Genomic DNA, 21,159 nt, shown 5'->3' on the forward strand with positions numbered 1-21,159 from the left:
TTCACAGCCTCTGGTGGGAATACAGAGCAGACGAACATCAGCAATAACGAAATGAGCTAGTCCATGGAGAGAGGGTGAGGCTTAGTAGAAGAGGATCAGGAGCTGAATGAGAAATCTTGAAGAGGGAGCGAGATGGAAAGAGGTAGGGCTAGAGAGATGAGATCTGGAAAAGAGATAAAGCTCCCGGAAAGAGGAAAAAAGTGTCCTAGATTACAAATGAAATATCAGGGCCGGAGTAAAAGAAAGCAAAAGAAACAGCCTCGTGGAGGCAAGTGTCAGAAGTGTGACACAAACTGGGTGAATGTCTGCATCAAATTGTGAACTCCACATTTTTGGGGATTCCCATTTGTTTTGAGAATACCAGTGACTGTAACCTTCACTGTGACGTTTGGTCTGTATTGTATTCTCCATGGCGGGTTCAGACATCAGGTAGTGATGAAATCTTGACAAAGGAAGTGTCTTGTAGATGCTGTGTGCTCATGTTAGAGGGTCCGACACCTTGAAGAGGCTAATAATGAGAGAGCCATCAAGGACCATTAACATGGAATGACTCTTCCCTGCTGGAGCAATTGGTTTTCTACTAGCAGGACCTGTGACTTTGAATGGACTTCATACACAGAAACCTAGCTGGGAGAGCATGCAATTTCTCTGCCTGACCATCTGACTAAAGACGGGAGACTTTATTTATGGAGGCTGCTTCTCTGAAGAAGGGGGCCATCCAACACCAGAAGGCTGTGCTGGAGAGAGGAAGAAAAGGCGGGGGGGTGGGGGGGCAGGCTTGCCTTGCCAAAGGATACTGACCAGAACTAGAGCTTTCAGATGGGGTGAGATCAGACCAGGGAGTTATGTTTAGGGTTTTGTTGTTTTCCATGGATCTGTAACTGTGTTGTGCTTTGTTAAGAGTAAATGTAACTTTGGTTAAGAAATTCGTTTGCTAAACCTGTATTCATTGCTTTACTGCCACATTGTCCCTAAAGGGATTAACTAGGAAATCAGAGCTCGCACAGCCAGGGGAAACATGTCTAAGCAATGGAGTGCTTGGGAGGGCTGTGATGCTGGTTCTAGGGTCTGGGCAGTTAATTGAAAGGTCCTGCTGCCCAAGGAGGATCAGACACTGGTTCGGCACCTGAGAGTGCATGTGAAAGACCCTAAGTTAGGAACAGTGACCATTCACTATCAAGACCCAGGGCACTTAGGAAGCACGTGGCATTCAGCAGATGGATGCAATCATAATGGACTGAGTTCCATCCAGAGGGGGGGACTGGGCTGGGCTGCACATGTGTTTGATGATTACTGATGATGATAAGATGTAGTTTCATACACTTTAAAGAATGCTTCTGTTATCAGATATAAATTAATGCAAAGAAAGATTTTTTTTAGGGTGGTATGTTTTCTTCGCCACTATGGAAGAGTGTCATTTTCAGTTTCCAGGTCCATAATACAGTACAGGCACATTCTCATTGCTTCAAGGAAAAAGAAGTCTGAAAGCTAAACTTCCCTAACTTCATAACTAACTTCATAAGTGTAGTTGGCTGCTCAAGCAGAAATAAATTGAGGAAGCAGAACTCAGTGAGGGGTCTTAGTAACTGTAAATCATCAAAAGTTATTGAGTAAGATATAGGCTTAACAGACTTGTAATATTACATGTACAAAACATATGAAGAGCTCTATAAACTCTCATGAAAGAGGAACACATATTATACAGTTTCCTCTGGGCTACAAGAGATGCTAGTGTCAACAGTGAAAAGGCTTTGCCTGGAACGTTAATAAATTAATTTTGGATTAGTTAGTTAAGAAATAGGTTTACAAAATTATATAATACCAATAATTAAAAAAAAAAAAGGCATCATCAGCTTACTTACCATACTCAAATAGCTACCCATCTCAGAGATTTTTGTAATAATTATATATTCCAGGAAGTTATACTTAATCAAAAGATCAGTTTGTTTATAGGTGCAAAACAACATAAATCATTTAAAACATAAAAGTCTCATAATACCACTAGAAACAAATGCCTAAACACCACACATCGGAGTTATGCTAGTGGCGGGGGCAGTCAAAAAGAAAGTAACAACATAATAAGAAAAGGGTGAAAAACTAAAACCTTGGGAAATGTAAATGAAAATTTTTAAAAGTCACAACATTTTTAAATGAAAAGGTTTACCTTCATGAAAGAAATTCAATTATATGTTGATTGCAAAAGCTGAAGTGTTTTAGTATAAAATGCAGTTTGTATATGGGTTTTTTGGTTTTAGATAGCACTTAGGTTTTGCATTTTTTAGCTGATTAGTATTACAACAAAATCAGCAAGCAATCAGTACAAGAATAACACAACAAAAATGGTATTCTTGGAATACTGAATTGCAGTGCTAAAGCACACAAGTGTTTACAATTCTACCTGTTAATAAAATAAGGCCCGGATCTTGCAATCTGATCTGCATGGACAGATCTGCATGCCTGTACAGAGTCCCATGGCCATCAATCTATTTGTACAGATCTGATTACAAGACTGAGGCTAAAAATTATAATATTGTTGAAGAAAGTAGTAAAACATGCAATAAGTTTGTCTGGAACAGTTATTGTAATCTTTTACTAGGCCATCAAGTCAAATGCACTTTGTACCCTCTTATATACTGTAAAGTTCCTCTATAATGTTTAATGAATTTTCAGTCAGTACATAAATAACTCTCCATTCACAGTAGAAGAACTCTGCACATGCACTTGGGTGCTTGAAGGATTTTATTAGGTTCACAGCTTACAAACAGAGAAGTTAGAGAAAAGCCTAACATACTCTTTCTGGAAAGTTGTAAGTAACACTCTGACTTAAAAATCCAGAACCTTAACACAAAGAACCAAAATCAGAGAGAGAAATCAGGTTGCTTCCTAAGCCAAAAGGGCACAATTCACCTGGCTCTAGGCTGGCTCTTATCATACTGACTGCTGAAGGACCCAGATTGCACGATCCTAGCCTGCAAGCAGAATCAGGAAAGGCTTTATGATTTAAAGTGACAGCTTATAATTTTTACACAGTTTGCAATACAACACAGATTTCAGAATATTTCTGCACGTGAATTGCTTCCTTGGACTCTTGTCCATAAAAAGCATATGGAAAAGTTGCCATTCAAAAAAAATAATGTAGCCAACATCTTTATGACATTTTTACTTTCAAGGAAATTTCTTTTCAGGAATCTTGTAAAATTTGTGTAGGAATGGCCAACTGCCACCACGTGCACCCCCAGAGGGCAGATAGGGGATCATCCTGCAAATAATCAGTAAGCAGCTGCAAATAATCAGTAAGCAGTCACAGACCACCCTCTCAGCAGGGTATGATGGGGTAGCTGATGGCACAGTTACCTCCATAAAATGCCACTTAAGCCCCATGATGACGACATCAAGTTGAATAAAGACTGCCTCAAAATCAGTCTTGCTGGGCCAGAACATTTGGTTTGAAATTGGAGTGTTCCTTCTCCTAGGTGTGCTGTCTGCTAAGGCTGACAAGCCTCAGCAGGCAGCTCACCTAGGAGAAGGAAAAGTTCATGGAAGAGAGATGGCAAGTAGCTACGGTCTTTGTGGACCCGGATAAGGCATGGGGTCATGTTCAAGAGAACTAGTTCAGTGGAGTTTGTGATGGAGAGGTCTGCCAGAAGGATACATTCCTTTTATCCAGGATATGGATGATGGAGGGACTACCACAGTCAAAATTAAATGGGACTACAGTAGAGAACTTCCGATAAATATTGGCCTGCATCATGGGTCAGTGCTGAGTCCCGTTTTATTTGTGATGGTCACAAATGCAATAAGTGAGAATACATGAAGGGAGCCACCTTGGAACATGCTGTTCACTGATGACTTAGTGATACATGTGGAAAACTGAGAGCCCCTGCAAGCCAACTATGAACAGTGGAAACATATTTTTAAACAGACTGCACATAGAGTGAACGTTGGTAGGACCAAGGCTATGAGGGAGGAGGACTCAACATAAAGCATACCACTGGCTGCGAGCTTAGAAAAGCAGAAGTATTTAAATTTCTAGGATCAATGGTTGCTGACAGTGGTGCCCCCGAGTGAAGCCTGGCATCGTACTGAAGTTGGGTGGGTACAAATAGCGGGACCTGACTCCAGTTCTCTGTGACAAAATGATGCCAATAAAAGGTAGAGTGTATAAAACTGTAATTTGATGGAACTTAATGGATCAGTGACTTGGCCAGCCACAAGAAAGGAAATCAGCATGCTTTCCACCATGGAAATGAACATGTTGAGATGGTCAAACGGTTGGAGATTCCATGACAGGAAATAAAACGAGGATGTAAGGGGCCTAATGTAGATTTGCTCCAGTTGAAGACAAATTGAGGGATACTAGCCTGTGTTAGTAAGAGCATATCCAGTGGAGACTACTACAATTACATGTAGGTAAAATATATCCACAAAAAGCCCTGAAAAAATGTAGGAGGGGATGAATGCAGAAACAAGATGAAATTTTTACCTGCTCTTGTCACAATATGGCAACTGTTCTTATGCTGTCATTTGGTAGTTCCTTTAAGACTGTATTAAAATGCGCCTATTTCATATGGTTCCCATGTGCAGCATGCTGTTCAGTTCTCATTATTTTATACAACAGCACAGAACCACTCAAATACTTACAAGTAACAATTGCAAGTATTCTATTTCCAATATTTAATGAAAATTGTATAGATATATTTTTGTTATTTATCCAGCCTCAAAAGCTATGTGAATAATAAAAACTGTTTATTGAATAATCTATTTGGAAAAATATGGTGATATTTGTTAAAGAAATTATTCAACCAAACTCTACCCAAAAATGTACTGTACATTTGTATTTCATGTTTTCATGTCTATGAGCTAAAGAGATAGTTCATTTCATGTTTCCCAAAATGGGCAATCTCAGATCTATGTAAATTGACAAATATTATTTTAATTTCACATAAATAAAGCATTTTATTAGGTATCAAGATTGATGATTTTTCAAAATGCTATGACTATAACTTGCCCTTTAATTTTACTTTGCCACTTTTTAAATGTTAAGTGGTGAGATTTTTTCCCTTTCAAATACTTCAATTTTTAAATCAAATAAAACTGGTCTTTATTGGAAGAGAAATTATATTTGTGGAAACTGTCACAGTTTCAGGGTTAACTGCACCTTTGACCCCGATCCTGGTCTTCTTAGAGGGCACCCACTTACCTAAGAACATAAGAATGAGATACTGGGTCAGACCAGTGGTCCTTCTAGCCCAATGTCCTGTTTTCTGACAGTGGCCAATGCCAGATGCTTCAAAGGGAATGAACAGAATAGGGAAATTATCAAGTGATCTCTGTCGTCCAGCATCTGGCTGCCCGAGGCTTAAGGACACCCACAGCACAGGTTGTACTCCTGACCATCTTGGCTAACAGCAGTGATGGACCTATCCACCATGAAATTATATTATTCTTTTTTTAATCCAGTTATACTTTTGGCCTTCACAACATCCCCTGGCAAGGAGTTCCACAGGTTGACTGTGTTGCATGAAGAAGTACTTCCTTTTGCTTGCTTTAAACCTGCTCCCTACTAATTTCATTGGGTGACCCCTGGTTATTGTGTTATGTGAAGAGATAAAATAACACTTCCTTATTCACTTTCTCCACACCATTCATGATTTTACAGACCTCTATCACATCCCCCCTTAATCATCTCTTTTCCAAGCTGGACAGTCCCAGTCTTTTTAATCTCTCCTCATATGGAAGCTGTTCCACACCCTTAAACATTTTTGTTGCCCTTCTCTATACCTTTTTCATTTCTAATATCTTTTTTGAGATGAGGTAACTAGAACTCCATGCAGTATTCAAGGTGTGGGCGTACTATGGCTTTATATAGTGGCATTATATTTACTGTCTTATTATCTATCCCTTTCCTAATGGTTCCTAACATTCTGTTAGTGTTTTTGCACATTCAGCAGATGATTTCAAAGAGCTATGCAAGATGGCACAAAGATCTCTTTCTCAAGTGGTAACAGCTAATTTAGACCCCATCATTTTGTATGTATACTTGGGATTTATGTTTTTCAGTGTGCCTTACTTTGCATTTAACAACATTGAATTTCATCTGCCATTTTGTTGCCATCCCTTTGTAACTTTATAGTCTGCTTTGGACTTAACTATCTTGAGTTATTTTGTACCATCTGTAAATTTTGCCACCTCGCTGTTTTCCCTTTTCCAAATAATTTATGAATATGTTGAACAGCACCAGTCCCCATACAGATTCCTGAGGGACACCACTATTTACCTCTTTCCATTCTGAAAAATGACCATTTATTCCTACCCTTGGTTTCTTGCCTTTTAACCAGTTACTGATCTGCGAGAGATCTTCCCTCTTATCCCATGACTGCTTACTTTGCTTAAGAGCCTTTGCTGAGGAACCTTGAAAAAGGCTTTCTGAAAGTCCAAGTACACTATATCCACTGGATCACTCTTGTTCATATTTGTTGACCCCATAAAGAATTCTAATATATTGGTGAAGCATAATTTTTCTTTACAAAAGCTGTGTTGACTCTTCCCCTACAAATCACGTTCATCTATGTTTCTGATAATTCTGTTCTTTATGGTAGTTTTAAGCAAATTTCCTGGTACTGAAGTTAGGCCTACCAACCTGTAATTGCCAGGGTCGCCTCTGGATCTTTTTTTAAAAAATTGGCATCACATTAACTATCCTCCAGTCATCTGTTGGAGAAGTTGATTTAAGTGATAGGTTACATTCCACAGTTTTTAGTTCTGCAATTTCATATTTGAGTTCCTTCAGAAATCTTGGGTGAATACCATCTGGTCCTAGTGACTATTACTGTTAAAATTATCATTTTTTTAAGGTTTCAGGCTCCCAGCTGTCACCTCTCTGGGGCAGAGACCCACATCTCTGTCCCTCCAGACCAGGGGCTTAGGCTTTCAGTCCCTCTGAACCTCACTGTAATTTCCCCAAGAGGGATGACTGGGGTTCAGCACCTGTCATTAACCTTTCCCCAAGGGCTACAACAGTGTCTACAGGTTACCAACCAGCCTTCACAAAGCAAAATACATTTATCCTTAAGGTAAAAGCATTACAGAAAAAATACACAGAAGTCAATAGAAGTTCCTATATGCATGCTAAAACACACCAGAGGTCAATCCTCAGTCTTATAGGGCCCTAGTAAGCCAAATTCATTCCAACCCTTCCACAAGGGTCCATTTGCTGAATCAAAAAAGGCTCAACTCAACCTTTGTATACCAAAAGCCCTTTCTTAGTCTGTTGGCAACTGGAAAACGCACCTTGAATCAGTATATGTAAGCCTCTCTGGGGGTGGTACCTCTCTGGAGGTGTTTACAACTTAAGTGATTTACTTTAATCACCCCCTCACTGTTTTTGGTTCCTGGAGGAGCTGTGGTAACTCTCCCCCTCCTCAGAGTTGCACACAATCGCTGGCCCAAAGTGATACATAAGCCATTCATAAACTTAATACTATATGGTCCCCTAAGATACTGAATGTAGTTGTAATATCTAAAGCAACTACAACTTTTCTTTCAAGTATTTCAATTTTTACATGAAATAGTACTGGTCTTTATTTCTACAGATTTAATTTCTCTTTCAGTATTTAACTAAAACTAGTAAATTTTGGTTAAAAATCCCTCTTATTCATTTGGCAATTCATGAATGCATACTTTCCTAAACTATGTTTTAATATCAAATAAATACTTTAGTTTGAAAAGTTAATTATAAAACACAGAAAAACTGGCTGACCCATTGTTTGTTATGGTCAATAAAAAAGAGCTCACATTGTTTGGAAATACGAGGCTGGTTGGTTTTAGCCAGATTCTGATTTGCATAAAGCAAAAAGAATTCTTACACAAGAAAGGAAGTAAAAGCTTGCAAAGTCAAGAAGGAAGGAAAACTTGCTGTTTTCAAAGAAGCTATGGACTGGAAAGGGAAAATATGCTTACATAATTACTCAATTTTTTGCTCAGTCTGAACAGCGAAAAACTGGAAGGATAATATTTTATCATCTTTAGAGCTATCATCTGTTTTCTAAAAATCACAGCACAGATTAGCTACTGGCCTGCAAAATGGCAGCAATCTTTTTAAGTTTGGAAAAAGTTACACAGACATCATGATTGGTCATAGATGGTGAAGACAGAAAACAGCTTCCAGCTTCTAAAGGGTGTGTTCATTCACAGTGATAAAATAGCTTTTCCATCATCTCAATCTGGCAGTGGTTATGTAATTCCTCTGGTTTTCTTACAAAGGATGACATACATAAAATTATGTAGGCCCAACTCTAGTTCACATTTTAACTATTTGTTATTGATACAACACTATTTTATTGTTTAAACACACAGCACACTTAACTGAATATAGGGAAAACATCTTTAGTGGATCCAACTACAAAAAAAAGTTTTGAAAGCTTTGTCAGTCAAAAGTAGGTTCTCACTGATTCTTATGATGCAATTTGTGGTATTTTGTGAGATGTGGGAGTTTAAAGTTTTGCAATAAAACTTTTCAAAGACATTTTTGGTCTAAGATTTTAAATTAGAAGGTTTAAATAAGTTATTTTAAAAAAAAAGAAAAGAAAAAAGCCTATCCTTACATGTGACCTACACCAATTTATTTTCTTTGTTTTCTTCAAAGCAGAAGTCCCTTCTTTCTTTGTGGCCCCAAAGCTCTTGGTGGCTTCAACAGGACCTTTGGATCTGTGAGGAATCCAAAACTGAATCCTAAATAAGAATATTAACTACAGCATCAAACCACCACCACAAAGGGGAGACTATTAAGAAATTTGTTCAGTTCCTCTTACCTGTAAATGTCTCAGTACATGGATTGATCCCTGCGAGCCTCTTGGAAGTCCCAAAATCAGAAATTTTTACCACCCCACTATATGTGTTCACCAGAACATTATCTCCCTGGAGACAAGAAAGAGGCAGATAGATGTAAACAGATTCCAACATGCTGACAACAAGATTCCAGCAAGATTGATAACAAAGATAACACTTTTTACAAAGGAAACTGCCAGGGGCAATGGTGGTTTTTGTTGTTGTTTTTTTAAAAGCTCCTTCCTACCAAAAGTACTACTTCTGTTTATAACAAAATTAACTATCTTGCAAGAGGTACTGAAATGAATCCCCCCCCCCCCGCCCCACCTCTACTGTACACAATACAACACTTGGAAAAAATTTACCTTTATATCTCTATGTACAATCAGGTTCTCATGGAGATATTTAAGCCCTTCCAGAATCTGCTTGGTGTAAAATTTTATTGTGGGTTCTTTCATTGGGCCCCATTTTGATTTTAGAAGAGCAGAGAGGCTTCCTGGGTTAGATAAAGAGGAAAACATGTCAGGATAGCACAGTCACAAGGTCAACTTTTGGAGGTCAGTAATAATAAATTTAGATCTAGGCTTAACCTCAGGTCAATGTCCTGAGGATGGTGATGGGGTGTAGCTACAGCACTCCAGGATGAGCCCAAGACTTTGCTGGTCACCCATTTCCTCCAGGGTAGAAGTGATTTATTGCAGTCTTTGATGCAGGTTATTTCCCTCTTCACGTCAGCTCAGCTCCATTGGCTGGCACATCAATGGAATGGCATCCTACCCATCTCCACCACTTGTTTGATTGAAAGGGGCATGAAGTAACTAACGCACAACCCATTCCTTAAACCATGATATGAGGAAGCTGTATGTCAGGACTGGTCTCACTCCCTTTTAGACCCCTAGGTGTGCACGTTAGGGTCAGCCACACTCTGGCACTTAACAAAAAGCAGCGTGGACTTGGGTGAATGTCATAGTATGTCACATGAAATATGACAAACTATATGTAAGTTAAGAGAAGGTGATCTATTCTGACAGCAAAGCAGTCTAAATCCACCTCCCTTTGATTTGTTAATATAACCTTGACCACTGGGAACAGAGGGAGGTAGAGGAAAGAATATTCCAGAAAGAAACTAGGGGCTGGAGGCCTCATAGACTCAGATTGGAAGATGGGTTGCTGTTATTTCTCCTACTTAGTAGAGACAGTGAACCAGATTTCATCTTTTTTAACAGACAACATTCTTTGCTCACATAGCAGCATTTTCTGCAACAGTTTCTGCTTAGAAGTCAGGTACAGAATTTACAATGGGCTCTATTTAAGTTCTAGCAAACTTAGTTGAGGGAGTTTTCAATACATGCCAACAGCTTTCTGAGTTGGAAGTTTCCTGACAGAATTGAACCATAGGTTTTCTAAGTAGCTGCCCCTTTAAGGCTAGCTGGTGGTGAAGAAATGTACGTGTTAGTGCAGTCATGTCCGGTCTCCAGCAGCTATTCAGAGTGCACAATAACATATATAGGAGGAGGTGTGCCTGGACAGAATGAAGCACCAGGTAAGCAACAGCAGCTGGTACTGTCCCGAGGCAGGACAGTGACTGGAGATGTTGGGATGAATTTAGCATGTTAGCATGGCAGCATAGGCGCCGATTCCATGGATGCTGTGGGGCTGGAGCACCCACAGAAAAAAAATAGCGAGTGCCCAGCACCCACTGGCTGGCCCTGCCGATCATCTCCTCCCCATCTCCCGCCCAGAACCTCCTGCCTGCTGCTGATCAGCTGTTCAGTAGCAGACAGGAAGTGCTGCGGGGGGAAGGAGAGGGTGGAGGGGCAGGAAGAGGCAGAGTGAAGGTGAGGCTCGCTTGGTGTCAGAACGGAAAGAGGTGTAGCGGGGGTGGGAAGAGGTGGACGGAGGGTGGGGCCTTAGGGAAAGGGGTGGAGTGGGGGCAAGGCCTGGGGCAAAGCAGGGGCAGAGCACCCACGGGGGAATCAGAAAGTTGGCACCTGTGCATGGCAGTGTTGGCAAGCAAACACATTATGGTCAGGAGGCAGTGGGAGTCTAAAGAAGGGAGTGCAATGGATACAGGATTATCGTCTCGTGCTTCCCAAATGTATTTTTAAAATGCATTCTGAATTACATTTTTTGAGCCTGAGTCTTGGAAGTTTAACCTTAACTTTGATTTTCCTGCCTTTTAATAGCTGCTTTGGTGAACTACTAGTAAGGATTTTCTCCTCGAATTATTGATATATACTCTCTCCTTAAACAAAGCTTTTGTCTGGGAATTATTATGGGGTGGGGAGACTAATCCCACCAGCTATTAAAAAGATTAGTTGTCACTTAGACTCAGACTGTAAGGTCAGAAGGGACCATCATGATCATCTAAGTCTGACCTCCTGCACATTGCAGGCCACAGAACCTCACCCACCCACTCCTGTAATAGATCCCTATCCTGTGGATGAGTTACTGAAGTCCTCAAATCATGGTTAAAAACTCCAAGTTACAGAGAATCCACCATTTACATTTGTTTAAATCTGCACACGATCCCATGCTGCAGAGGAAGGCAAAAACAACAACAACCCAGAGTCTACTAATCTGACCCAGGGGAAAATTCCTTCCTGACCCAAATATGGCAAGCAGTTAGACCCTAAAACACACTAGCCAGACACCTGGGAAAGAATTCTCTGAAGTAACGCAGAGCCCTCTCCATCTAATGTCCCATCACCAGCCATTGGAGATATTTGCTGCTAGCAGTCGCAGATCAGCTACATGCCATTGTAGGCAGTCTCATCATACCACCCCTCCAAAAATTTATCAAGTTCAGTCTTGAAATCATTTAGGTTTTTTGCCCCCATTGCTCCCCTTCCTATTAGAAGACCCTGTTTTCAATTGCTTATAAGTTTTGCCAAATTTTAACTATTTGGGATGAATTTACCATGTTGGGTGTCTGCCTCAGGCTGAATGTTTTTTGAAAAAGCTCAGTGAAACAGTTCAGTCATTTCAGAGAATGGGGCTTAGGGAAATTATATTGTTTTGCCCTTTGTTTAAAATTTCTGGCAATTTTTTAAAGCAATAGTGCCCCCATATTTTGGAACAGGAATTTTAAATTTGGCAGGAGGTAGTCTCTGTGTCAAGCCTGTACTTTTTGCCACCTGCCTGAAACATCTAATCCAAATTTGACACCAAGTTATAAGCCTTTGGAAAACAAAAACTGCAATTCATCCATGCTCAGTAGAGAAATTGGTGAATATCGTGGTTAAAATCCCATGACATTCCATTTGCACTGGGCATGTTCCTGCCAAGGATTGAAAAGGACTTTCCTTGCAATTGTTGCTCTGAGCTGCGGTGGGCCATGCCTGGACCAGGCAAAGTGTGTGTCTCATCCCCCTCTAGTGCTGGTCCACAGGGAGCATGACAACCTACTACTGCTATCAGTTACTCTTTTAGCTCAATTGGCAGAGGACTATGTGGTGGATCACAGATTTCATGGAAGATTAGGGTTGGAGGTCATCTAGTCCAACCTCATGCTCAAAGCAGGACCAACGCAAACTAAATCATCCCAGCCAGGGCTTTGTCAAGCCAGGCCTTAAAAACCTCTAAGGATGGAGATTCCACCACCTCCCTAGGTAACCCATTCCAGGGCTTCACCACCCTCCTAGTGAAACAGTTTTTCCTAATATCCAACCTAGACCTCCCCCACTGCAACTTGAGACCATTGCTCCTCGTTCTGTCATCTGCCACCACTGAGAACAGCCGAGCTCCATCCTCTTTGGAACCCCCCCTTCATGTAGTTGAAAGCAGCTATCAAATCCCACCTCACTCTTCTCTTCTGCAGACTAAATAAGCCGAGTTCCCTCAGCCACTCCTCTAAAGGTTAGAGCCATGCTAATGAACTATGTGGGTATCAATATGATGCCACAGATGGAACTTCTGTTTTTTCATTTTCCATTTTTAAAAACCTAGGCAATTATACCCACAGGAAAAAAAAGCATTATTATTACGTGCACAAAATTTAGGAAATGCCAGAATTAAGGTAGCCCCCTTGTGTGCATGCATGATAATACAGTCTTTTAGTTACCTAAGCACATAATATTTTTCCCTCAGGATCCCTGCCTCATTCAGTGCACAGGCTGGACCTGCTTCTGGAGATGAATCGGGGTTGTGTTGTGAAAGAAGCTGTGGTCTACAGGACCCCATCTCATTTCTTGCAGAATTTGGAAGGTGTGTAGTAAATGAGGCAGGCAATTGCAGGAAGAGAAAGGATGGTCTTGTGGTTAGGCAGTTGAATGATGCTCTGGAGAACTGGATTCTACCCTGCCTGTGCCACAGAAGTTCTTTATGTGATGCTAGGCAAGACATTTAACCCAAACTTTTCATGAGTGGTCATTAATTGTGTTTTCCTCATTTTTGGGTGCCCTACTTGATGCCTGAGGGTCTGATTTACAGAAATGCCGAGCACTCACAGTAGCAACTGATGTCAATAGGAGCTGTGCTTTGAACATATGTGCTAACTAATGCTAAGTATTCTGAAAAATCAGGTCCCAGCTGTCTCAAATTGGGCATCCAACATTACTTTATATTTTTTACCTTAATCTCTCTGTGCCATTAAGTTCCCATCTGTTAAACGGGTATAATAATACTTCCTTATCTTATTGAGGCATTGTGAAAACAAATCCATTAACAAGTGTGATGCACTCAGATACTCAGGTACTCCTTTTCTTTTTTCAGATATGATTGTGATAAGTGCCATAGGAAAGACCGTGATTAAATTAATAATTCTGTTTTCTGAGCAATCGTGTGCAGTAAATTAAGCCTGGAGCTACACATTGAACAGTAAAAAGAAAAGGAGGACTTGTGGCACCTTAGAGACTAACAAATTTATTTGAGCACAAGCTTTCGTGAGCTACAGCTCACTTCATCGGATGCATTCAGTGGAAAATACAGTGGGGAGATTTATATACATAGAGAACATGAAACAGTGGGCATTACCATACACACTGTAACGAGAGTGATCACTTAAGGTGAGCTATTACCAGCAGGAGAGCCAGGATTTTGTAGTGATAATCAAGGTGGGCCATTTCCAGCAGTTGACAAGAACGTCTGAGGAACAGTGGGGGGTGGCGTGGGGGGGAATAAACAAGGGGAAATAGTTTTACTTTGTGTAATGACACATCCACTCCCAGTCTCTATTCAAGCCTAAGCTAATTGTATCCAGTTTGCAAATTAATTCCAATTCAGCAGTCTCTCGGTGGAGTCTGTTTTTTAAGTTTTTTTGTTGAAGAATTGCAACTTTTAGGTCTGTAATCGAGTGACCGAAGAGACTGAAGTGTTCTCCAACTAGTTTTTGATGTAGTTATAATTCTTGATGTCTGATTTGTGTCCACTTATTCTTTTACCACAAGTACACAGTCTCTACATGATTCATATCATCAAGTTCTCCTCCTAACAGCAACACCCTGAATACTGACTAACTGCTTGAGCCAAAGGGGAAACAACCTTACTTCTGGCATTTCTTAATTTCTGAGTGCTCTACTTTGTAACCTTACAAATGTTCTTTTAACCTAGTTTGTGTGTGTGTGTGTGTAATCATAGAAAGGGATTTCACAGGACCTCAAGAACTGTTCCACTTCATATCTTTTGTTCACATACAGAGAATCTGCTTATAAACAGAAAAATGCCAATTGCAATTAACTTCTCAACAGGAAGGACAGCTACAGCATAGCAACACATTAGTCCTGGGATTTAGTGAAGTTCCTAAAACATTTGAGTGCTCCACTCCTATTGTCTGTTCCCTGGAGTTGGATTCCTAATATCCTTAAGTGCCTTTGAAAATCCCAGTCCAGAATTATACAAACCTCCTGGCACCTGCTCCATAAAGATTTTAATGTATCCATCTTCAGAGACAGAACCAAGGTACTGGACAATGTTCCGATGCTTTAGATATTTATGCAGCGCTATCTCTTCATGCAGTGGCTGAGAATATCTATCAAGGAGAGGTAAATTGTGGACCAGTTGAAGATGCATGCAAATATACTGGAATAATATCTTTGGAGACCTAGTTTTAAATCCTGGTTTACAAATAAAACAAGTTTAGTGGTTTCATCCAAGTCTCCAAAAACCTAGTTGCTAAACTCAAAATGGAGCACGACTGGCTGGCTGTTCAGAAAAGACACAGCAATGGAGTACAAGAACAGCTTCCCAAAAGGATAGAAGTGCATTGCCGGGGAGGGAGGAAGAAATTACGTGCATCTCTTCCTAGCATTTTCCAGCTCTATGTTTGACATATTCAAATGGTTTAAAACCCTTTCGCAAAAAAGGATAAAAATATGATTGGATTGCTACATGGAAAACAAACCGTTTCATATCTAAAATATTCCAAGAAATAATGTTTGACTCTTTATTCAAACAATTAAAAAATCCTGATCCCCACAAAGGATTTTATCAAATTAGCATATATTTTTCGTGGTTTGGTAGTACTGGGAAAAGAGGAAGACATTAAAGTTGCCCTAAACAGAATGAGTAATGCCATATTTTAACAGATTAATTCAATTATCATGTATTGGAATATTATACTACAATCCATTATACTTTAATACATTTTAGAAGGAAAAAAGTCTTAGCAACGAGCAGCATTTTTCATTGGTGATGCAGATTTATTACTACATTGAGGGCTGGTCTACACTCACCGGGGGATTGACGTGCAGCGATTGATGCATCAGCGGTCGATTTAGCAGGTCTAGTGAAGACCCACTAAATCGACCGCAAATCTCTCTCCTGTCAACTCCTGTACTCCACTGGATCAAGAAGAGTAAGGGGAGTTAACAGGAGAGCATCTCCCGTCGACATCACACAGTGTGGACCCCGCGGTAAGTAGATCTAAGCTACATCAACTTGAGTTACGCTATTCATAGCTATTGCATAGTTTAGATAGACTTTTCCCTGCAGTGTAGACAAGGCCTAAGACTCACCTGCTGTCTCTCTCAGGGATTTCCTTGATGGCTATTCGGACTTGATTGCTAAGATCTCTTCCAGCATAAACTATTCCATAAGTACCTTTCCCTAGTATCACTCTATCGCCATTCTCATCACAGTCATATTCATACTGAAAGCAGAAAGGTATACGTAATGGTACACAAATAGTTACAACTGAAGCCACCTTTCAGATTGCAAATAAGTTTTAGTAAGAATGATGAATTACATATTGGTCTATACATACAGAAATAATTTTTAAAAACTCACTGGTCAATTATTTACTTTTTGCTTTATAAAATGTGGCCTTCCCTAACAGGAGTCCAGATATATAATTGCTAAATAGATTTACTCGAAACTATTTTGCCTGAATAAGGAATGCAGGATTGGGCCCAAATTGTGCAAATATTTATAATAAAAAACAATAATATAACGTGAGCACTGTAATTGAAAGCAGTATATTTGAAAATGTAGAAAACATCCAAAAATATTTATAATAATTTTTAATTGGTATTCTATTATTGTTGTTTAACAGTGTGATTAAAAATGCAATTAATTGGAATAATTTTTTTTAATCAAGTTAATTTGGTTTGAGTTAATCTCTTGAGTTAACTGAGATTAATTGACAGCCCTAAAAATATCCTGATCTTCTAAGAGGAAATTAAAAATACAAAACTAAGTAGTTGTATACATTTCTGCTGGAACATACTGGGTCATATCTGCAGCTGGTATAAATCAGTGCAGAAGACTGACTTCAATGGTGCTACACTGGTTTGAACCATCTGAGGATCTGGTCCACTACTGTGACCTCATTGTAGAGAACTTGTGTTGCAAAGATCTTTGCAGACAAAAGGCCTATTGATTCATGAAGCAAATTCATAGGTACTAAATGAACCTCTATTATGAGAGATGGGCTAAACAGTGCATTCTTGATTCATATACAAATTTGAGAGTGAGGAATTAGCGTAGGACATTTTGAAAGCTTTTACACAAACAGAAAACAGAGATTTTTTTTTTTTTTTAAAAGAGGTGTGTAGCTTTATAATTGTCAAGATGAACCACTGGAGTATGCAGACTTCCCCTCATTCCCAAATCCAAATGGCTGTTTATGTCCAATCTGTGAGACTTCAGGCTTCCCATGCTGTGTCTACATGAATTCCCTACCTTTAACATTATTTTAAATTTTTTTTTACTGCTGTAATTAATAGACACTTTTCTCATGGTACCATTTTTTCTGCTATGACACATACGTCCACGTCATGCTGTGGTACTGAATGCAATCTTGAGACCTGTCTTCTTTGAGCATGTCCTGAGTTCAGTTGGTGCTGTTTCATGTTGCCTTCAGAATGCTCTCTGTTCATTTACAAAATGATTACCATCTTTGTGTCGCTGTACAGAACATGCTAAGGAATTCTGTTGTTGTTGAACTCTAACACCATATCCTACTCAGTGGATCTGTACTTGGATTAACACAACCTTAATACAGTTTCATTTTCCATGTTTTAGTTCTTCAAAGTTCATAACATCATCCTGTCATGTGACATGCACAATTGACCAAAATGTCACAAGTAAAGCTTGTCAAGTTCTTTGGCAGTAGCACACCCAGGTTTCACAGCTATGGCATGATACAGCTGCATGACAGAGTTTGAGGTTAGGGTGCAGCTCTGCAACAGACTAGTTCTAAGGTTAATCTTCTCAGCCTGGAGAAGGAGTCGATGTTCCCCAGCATACCTCCCAGGATATGTGAAGTCTGTTGAGATGTGTAATTCAGTGCTTAACAGTAGGTTTAGTGGACTGTGTACCTGATGCAATTTGGTATGTTTCCATTCCGTTTCCTTTAGATGGACAATAAATCCATACTAGTTTGCCACTGCAGAAAATCTGCACACATGATCAACTACTGAGCCTCCTTGATGCATGATTCAACTGCAGCTATGAACAAGCAGGCATTCCTCCTAAGACCTTGGTCAAGGCACACAGTCTGATGTTCCCAGGCCTAGGGGATTTCCTATTTGGGATTGAGTAACACTTTTCCAGTGATAGAAATTTCCTCAGTATCAATGTCCAGACGTGCACAAAAGGTACTACAAGTAAATCCCACTTGGTTCAAAGAATCCCAAAATTGGCTCTAGTTCTAAATCTAAATTCTTATTAACAATAGCTTTTACTCCAAGTTATAATCATTTTCAAATGCTACCGTTGTCCCTATCATGTAGCCCTTTACCCAGACGACACTCGTAATCACAAGAATTTTGACTGAAAACTGCAAGATCAGATCTTAAATTCAGGTTTTCTTTTTCCTTCCAAAGTTTCTTTTCCCCTTAATACCATGTGTGGTTTCCAGGTGAGGCTTTCTTGTCAAGTCCATCAAGAATATGTCACCTAGCATTTTTCATGTTGTCACTGCGATGTTGGCAGACTGACTGTAAGCCATTGCCAAGGTTTAAGGCCTCAGCTGAGCACTGACATATTCATTGCTGGAAACCAGTCTGTTTCACCTGTGTGTTAGTATGGTTCAGATGGGTATTGGACTTTTAACGCGTTTAGTGTTTAGACACTATGAAATGCTTGTAAGTTGCTGCATACATTAATCTCACTTATATCATCTTTATCATGCTATATGATATTTTAGTTTTTGATGTATGACTGTAAAAAATGTTTGCTCTGAAACTATGAACTCAATCAGGCGGGATCGTCTCCCAACCATCAAGAAGGCCTATCAAAACTAAATGGGCCATTGTGGGACATCACAATACAAAGACTTTGAGCTGAGGTTGGCACTCATGGTCATGAGCCACTCCAGACAGCATGATAGTCCTTCTTGAAGTGAAAAGACTCCATAACTTATAACCGTGGAGAGATATAAGATGTCTGATCTCATTTATGAACCAGCTGTTTCTGGCTAAAACTATTGTTTTTCATTTAAAAAAAATTTTTTAGGGACTGTAATGTCAAATAATCAACCAAAGTTCCAATGTCCAAGTTAAAACAGTGAAAAAAAAAAAATCAAACAAAAACCTCAACCCAAAAAAAACCTTTTCCCATACAGACAAATCTGCTTAGGAGCTCTCAAACCAAATAGCTGTCCTGGATGGATGGATGTTCTGTCTTTCCCTCCCACACCTTGTTTCTACTTTGCCCCTTGTTGCATAAGAGAGTAAACTTAATTTAATAAATGTGAAAAAATGCAGGTTGATTATAGAATCATGCAATGTAAAGATGCAATATATATATATATATATATATATATATATATATATATATATATATATATATATATATATAAAATATCATTAGGCCACCATTTTTATACATGGAACCTATCAATGCATGATTATGCCCTACAATGTATCCTTAAGCATTTAGCTCAATTCAGTTTTTAAAAGGCTTAACCTATGGTGAACTCACTTCCTTTGAGAGACTATTCCTCAATCAAATACACTGTATTGTTCGGAAGTGTTTCTGCTGTTGGCTAAGTACACAAATATGCAAGTAAAACCCATTGCTCCAGATATAACTATATCTCTGACCAAGCAAAATACTGCTTCCCAGATCCTGTTTTCTCTACAGTAAATGCTGAGGCCACAGATATGAACTATTTAGCTGAGCCTTAATAGACTCTCTCAACTGATGCACTTTACATTGGCAGGATGAGAGAATTCTGCGGCCAGCACTCACAGACTTGGTTGTGGAACCTTGTCTTTCAGCTCGTGCACAATCTCAAACAACTCTTCCCTCCTCCAATTCATGCTTGAAGCCTCAACTCCTACAGGAGAGTCATTATTATGAAGACCTATTCTAATCATAAAGGTAAGTAAATTGCTCCTGGGAAGTGCCCATTTGGCAATGGCTTTTGATGGGATAAACAGGAGCAGAAAGAGCTTAGGTTCAGGTGAATTACAGAGAGTAAGTATTTTTTAAAAACAGCAGCTGGATTTACTTTTACCTGCCCATAAATAAAAATGACATGACTCTTTTAGCGATGCTTTCCCAATTGCAATAAAACAACAGAATGCAGTGTATACCCTCAAAACTGACAATTCCTAATTTTCTGGATGAAGAGACCAGTGTTCACATTCCTAAGAGTCTGGTATTCAATCACCACTGAAATAGCCTATCCATTTAATTTATCCAAAGAGATGGCAACGTCGTGGATCTGGTTAGAAAAACCTGAATGGAAGTTTCTAAATAGGTTTTCCTTGGGAAGTATGCAATACCTGCCATCATTATCTAACCAACTCCAAGCAGGATCAGGTGATTCTCAACTATCTATCATATGTGCAATAATTTTCAAGATCAATAACTCACATTCTCATGTACTTATATGACTCCAGCCACTGTAGTAGCTGGCTCACTATGTTAAATACAAACCTGTATTTTTCCCCCATAAGAAAGTTAACTGTTTTATATAAAGAGTTACAGGAGTGTTGCAATTTTCTATATATTTTGAAGGATTTACATGTTATTTCCTTAACCTTGTTTCTCAGACAAATTCATTTGACACAGGAAAAATGGAAAAGGAAAAATGGTTTACGGTTTTCAGCTATTTTACCCATAACCATGACTTACTTCCAGTGTGTCCCCATCAATCTCTCCTTCTAATTCCAACGAACTGCCCACAACATCAGTCAAAATCTCCTTAACCAAGCCACAGAATCTGCAAGCAGTAAGTATCACATCATCAGCAAAGATAACGCCCTCTCTGAAAAAGATTAGCTAGAATTTTGTAATCCATGTGCAAAGCAATACATTTACTAACAAACTGTAAGAGGGTTCCTTCATTTACTTTCCATCTTTACTTTTACTATAGTTTATCTGAGGAAAGATATCAAACATACATTGAAAAATAAAAACCTACTTATCTACAAAGTGGTTTAATCAGCTGCAGTGTACCCAAGGATTTGTTTGGGTTTTTTGAATCGTAATTCTTTTAACTACCATGTTTTAGTTAGCTAAATCTATAGATTAGCCTTAGTGTGGCCTAGTCTTTACAAATGCAATTACAGAAACATGAAAACCAAGATATTTAAAAGTGGCTAGAGATATTCAGTGCCTCAGTTTTGGGGTGCACAATCTGAGACCCCTTGGTAACGGCTGACTTTTAGAAAGTGCTGAGCATCCTATGAAACTCAGGCAGTGGTGCCTGCAGGCATGTGGCTATTACACTGTACATAGCATTGGCAGGGGTGCCTAAGGCTGGGGTCCTGGAAATGGGGCATGGCCAGGCAGGCTATCAGTGGTATGGGAGCCCTGCTTCAGGATCCAGCCCCTTGGAACCGGTGAGGAGCAGCAGACCTGGCTTCCCCGCTGCCCACTTATGTTGTGCCCCACAGCCCCTCTGTCATGATGAAGGGGTGGGAGGCAGGGACAAAACTGAGT

General features: G+C 39.6%; 1 protein-coding gene across 4 annotated transcripts in view; it reads right to left on the reverse strand.

Moving 5' to 3' along the window:
* The window catches only part of MAP3K15 (mitogen-activated protein kinase kinase kinase 15), a 135,764-nt gene that overhangs the window by 26,762 nt on the left and 87,843 nt on the right, over positions 1-21,159 (reverse strand). For all 4 annotated transcript variants that reach the window (XM_084618277.1, XM_084618276.1, XM_084618279.1 and 1 more), the window contains 5 exons: positions 20,350-20,437; positions 15,780-15,913; positions 14,667-14,794; positions 9,192-9,322; positions 8,811-8,916 (listed from right to left, as the gene is read on the reverse strand). In XM_084618277.1, coding sequence (XP_084474403.1) covers positions 8,811-8,916; positions 9,192-9,322; positions 14,667-14,794; positions 15,780-15,913; positions 20,350-20,437 — 587 coding nt within the window. The remainder of the gene's footprint in view (positions 1-8,810; positions 8,917-9,191; positions 9,323-14,666; positions 14,795-15,779; positions 15,914-20,349; positions 20,438-21,159) is intronic.

This window comes from Lepidochelys olivacea (assembly GCF_965140295.1).
Source record: "Lepidochelys olivacea isolate rLepOli2 genome assembly, chromosome: 1".
Classification (NCBI taxonomy): Eukaryota; Metazoa; Chordata; order Testudines; family Cheloniidae; genus Lepidochelys; species Lepidochelys olivacea.